This window comes from Cynoglossus semilaevis, chromosome Z (assembly GCF_000523025.1).
Source record: "Cynoglossus semilaevis isolate Cse_v1.0 chromosome Z, Cse_v1.0, whole genome shotgun sequence".
Taxonomy (NCBI): domain Eukaryota; kingdom Metazoa; phylum Chordata; class Actinopteri; order Pleuronectiformes; family Cynoglossidae; genus Cynoglossus; species Cynoglossus semilaevis.
Window position 1 is genome coordinate 14404392 of NC_024328.1, and position 3446 is coordinate 14407837.

Here is a 3446-nt window from a genome sequence, read left to right on the forward strand (position 1 = left end):
CACAAAGCATGCACTTCATGGCATTCAGGGCTAATGGTGCATTCTAGAACAACTAGGAATTTCAGGCCTGCAGCTAGGAAAACTGCGGTGGAACATCACTCGAGGTTGAAGGTCAAATCACTGGGGCGTTGACATGTGACAACTGATGAGGAATGAGAGATTCTTCTCCAAAAAAATAAAAAATTTAAATAGGTGTGACTAACTCACTTGTGCAGTTACATTTGCTTAAGAAAAAAAAAAAAACACAAAGTGAGATCGTACATTAATAATACCAATGTTTCGTGTTCCTCCTAAATGTTGCCCATGTTGCATTTCTTTTACATAATCGCCCTGTACAGCAGATGGCGCCCAAGGCTTCCGTTTGTGGGTTCCAGGAAAAGTTCAGCCAAAAAAAAAAAAGTCAAAAGGTTCTCAGACAAGTGTTCCCATTTCTTTTTAAAAACGTGTTCTGACAGGTCTCTTCAGCAGCTGTGACATCTTTACGTCTTTGTCGAACGTGAATCTGTTTTTGTTTTTTTAAATCAGGTTTTTCAACATGATCCGACTTTTCACGCACAGACAGAAAAGACCGGAGTGGAGTTTTCTCAGCCACACCCTCTTCACAGCCCTGATGAAGACTGGAGTTTTTGGGGGTTTCTTTTGAACTGGATCTCAGACCAGACATTGAAGCGGGCTGTGACATGAGGTCAAAGGCCATCCAAGAAATTCTCTGATGGAATCACCAGTGAAGAAGAGTTTAGGTTTAGATCTGTATTTATATAAAAAGTTTATTAGAGCGCTAACGACGGATGCTATCAAGATATTACCTCACAACTTAAATATATTCTACATATTTACGAAAAAAAAAAAAAATTTAATTATAGCATAAAAAATATTTTTACATCATTCCTCAGAAAGATATTTCTGTCCTGTTTACACACACTGCCCCACCACAGACTTGCAAAAAGTTTTGCATTTGTCGTCATTACTGCCACCTACTGGTTCCATCTTTTACTTAACTGTTTGGAACCAAATTTGTTATTAAAAAAACAACAGTATTTTTGGAAATTAGCAAAACAAACTAAACTTTGCAGAAGCCATTTATGTTCCTTCAGAAAATGTATAAGATATTTTTTAATTGTGTCATTTAAACACACTGCTGGGAGAATGTTTCATTTTTTCCTTCAGCCCGTCCTGTCTGATTAGACAAGATTAATCACAATTTGGATTAATCAGATGAAACGTTTTAGCCCCAGTTTTCCCTCTTACTACGACTAGTACCACACAGTCTCGTCTGTTTCACCCCTCACACTTGCATAAGCAAAGTTATGCTGCCAAAAAAACCAAAAAAAAAAAAAAACCAAAATATTGTAATCAGTTGCTGACCTTTTGACCTGGAGCTTCCCCTTGTTGCGGTTGAAGTGGATGCTATAGACTCTCTGCATGGCGGCCGGCAGGGACGACAGGACATCCGAGTTGGTGGGCAGTCTGGGCAGTCCGAGGGCGGGCAGCTGCGTCAGGCTGCGGCACAGAGGACAGTTGATGGCGCCAGGCTCGGTCGACTTGACGTTGATACGTGCCAGACATTCCAGGCAGAACGTGTGCCTGCAGTGAAGCATCTTGGGACAGCGGAAGACGTTGTTGAATTCGCTGAAGCAGATGGAGCACTCCATGTCGGGGTAGGTCTCCACGGAACACCGAGGGCGGGCCGGCGACGGAGACTGGATGATGAAGACGTGGCAGGAGGCGGGATGGGCGATTGGGTCCGTGTCAGGGCAAAGTGTGGGGGCAGAGCGGTCGTGGTCTGGAGACTGGACTTGGATTTGATTGACATGTTGTTCTGAGGAGGCCTCACTGAGCGAAGACGAGTCGCTTGAAACAGTCGGATCGCCACATACTGTTAGCGTGACCGGACAACAGGGGGCGCTGGGGACTAGGAGATCGTTATCGGTGAAGGAATCTGAGCATGCCGCTGCGTCTTCAGAGGGATGGGAGTCCAGGTCTATTTGACTGAATGGATTCATGGCTGCTTCGGCGGACGGAGAAATGACCGCGGCAGCGTGAGTATCGAGTGAAGAAGCTGCGGACGCCATCATTTAAACCAACTGTAGAAGAAGACAAAAAAATAAAGAATGAAATCAAATCTGGCTCAGGCGTGGACGACTTCAACCAACTGTAACTATGTTCTTGCTGGCATCCAAGTCCGAAAAGAACCAAAGGGGGTGGAGGGGGTCAGAGAAGTTTATTCACAGCTGTTGGGTTCAGTTGCGATGTTTGTTACTATGATAAGAAATAACTCTGGTTTTTAAATTAAATTTTTTTTTTTTTTTTTTTTTTTTAAAAGGCCGCCTTTTTCAAGAATTCTCTTTACCAGACTGAAAAAAAAAAATCAAACATGAAACGAAGATTTCTCACCGGATTGGAGCGGCTAGTTTACCTGCCCACACAGGGGGATAAAGACTTTATCCCCGATATTTTGTAAGAACTCCACGCCCCCACCCTTCCAAAACTACAGCTAACATTTAAAAATGTCTTGTTTTCTAGACTATAATTATTTCAACTTGTTACAATCGACCACAAAGTCGGTGTGAAAAAAATCCATGCGTTCTTAACACCGCTGCGTTCACTATGCTAAGTCAATGTTAGCGCATTAGCCTCATCGATTTAACCGTAACTTTATAGCAATTACCGCTCGGAAACAAACAGAATGTTCTGGAACTGACTTTGTCGCGCGAGTCGAATCAGTAACGCTTGCAGCCACGTTCGACTTCTTACCATTAAAATCGATCCGATGCTTCACTCGTTAACACGGACGGAACCGAACTGACGTGAACTCGGCCGCAGCCACGTGTGTTTTTAAGGGCCGCGTCAACGAACGGTTCAGTGACTGACGTCATTGGTGGAGAACACACCTGAACGCAGTGACGATAATGACCTGAGATAACGACACCAGATTACGACAGATTACCGCCCTCCTCTTCCCCCTCCTGCTCCCCCTCTTCCTCCTCCTCCTCTTTAAAATGAGTTTTTTGTAACATGAACTTATTTGTATTTGACACAATTAATCGCATCATTTTAAGAGAAGAATCGTCACAAGAATCACATTTACGTCAAAAAACAGATCACGATGTTTTGTTCTCTTATTTTTTTTATATATATAATAACTGTCATATGAACAAAAGTGAGATTATTATTTGGTTTGCCAAAATCAGAGGTTTCTAAGGCTAATCTGCTGACGACAGACCACACAGGAAGAAACTGCTGCGTCGAAGAGGTCGTCGATTTTAGAGTGGTTAAAAAAAAAAGTTTGGTTTCACTGACGCGGAGATTGTACTCACAGGAGTTTAATGATAAAATAAAAACATCCCATACAAACATATATACACATATATGTGTATACATTTACTCATTTACCTTTTTTTACATAATAAGCAAATATATATATATATATATATATATATATACAT

At 42.0% G+C, this 3446-nt stretch overlaps 1 protein-coding gene across 1 annotated transcript; it reads right to left on the reverse strand.

Annotated features, from left to right (window-relative positions):
- Positions 1-592: 592 nt before the first annotated feature.
- LOC103398059 (uncharacterized) lies at positions 593-2911 on the reverse strand. Its single transcript, XM_017042792.2, has 3 exons — positions 2755-2911; positions 1366-2084; positions 593-709 (listed from the first exon to the last, which is right to left on the reverse strand). The coding sequence occupies exons 2-3, from the start codon at positions 2073-2075 to the stop codon at positions 652-654; spliced, it is 768 nt and encodes a 255-aa protein (XP_016898281.2). The 5' UTR covers positions 2076-2084; positions 2755-2911; the 3' UTR covers positions 593-651.
- Positions 2912-3446: the final 535 nt, after the last annotated feature.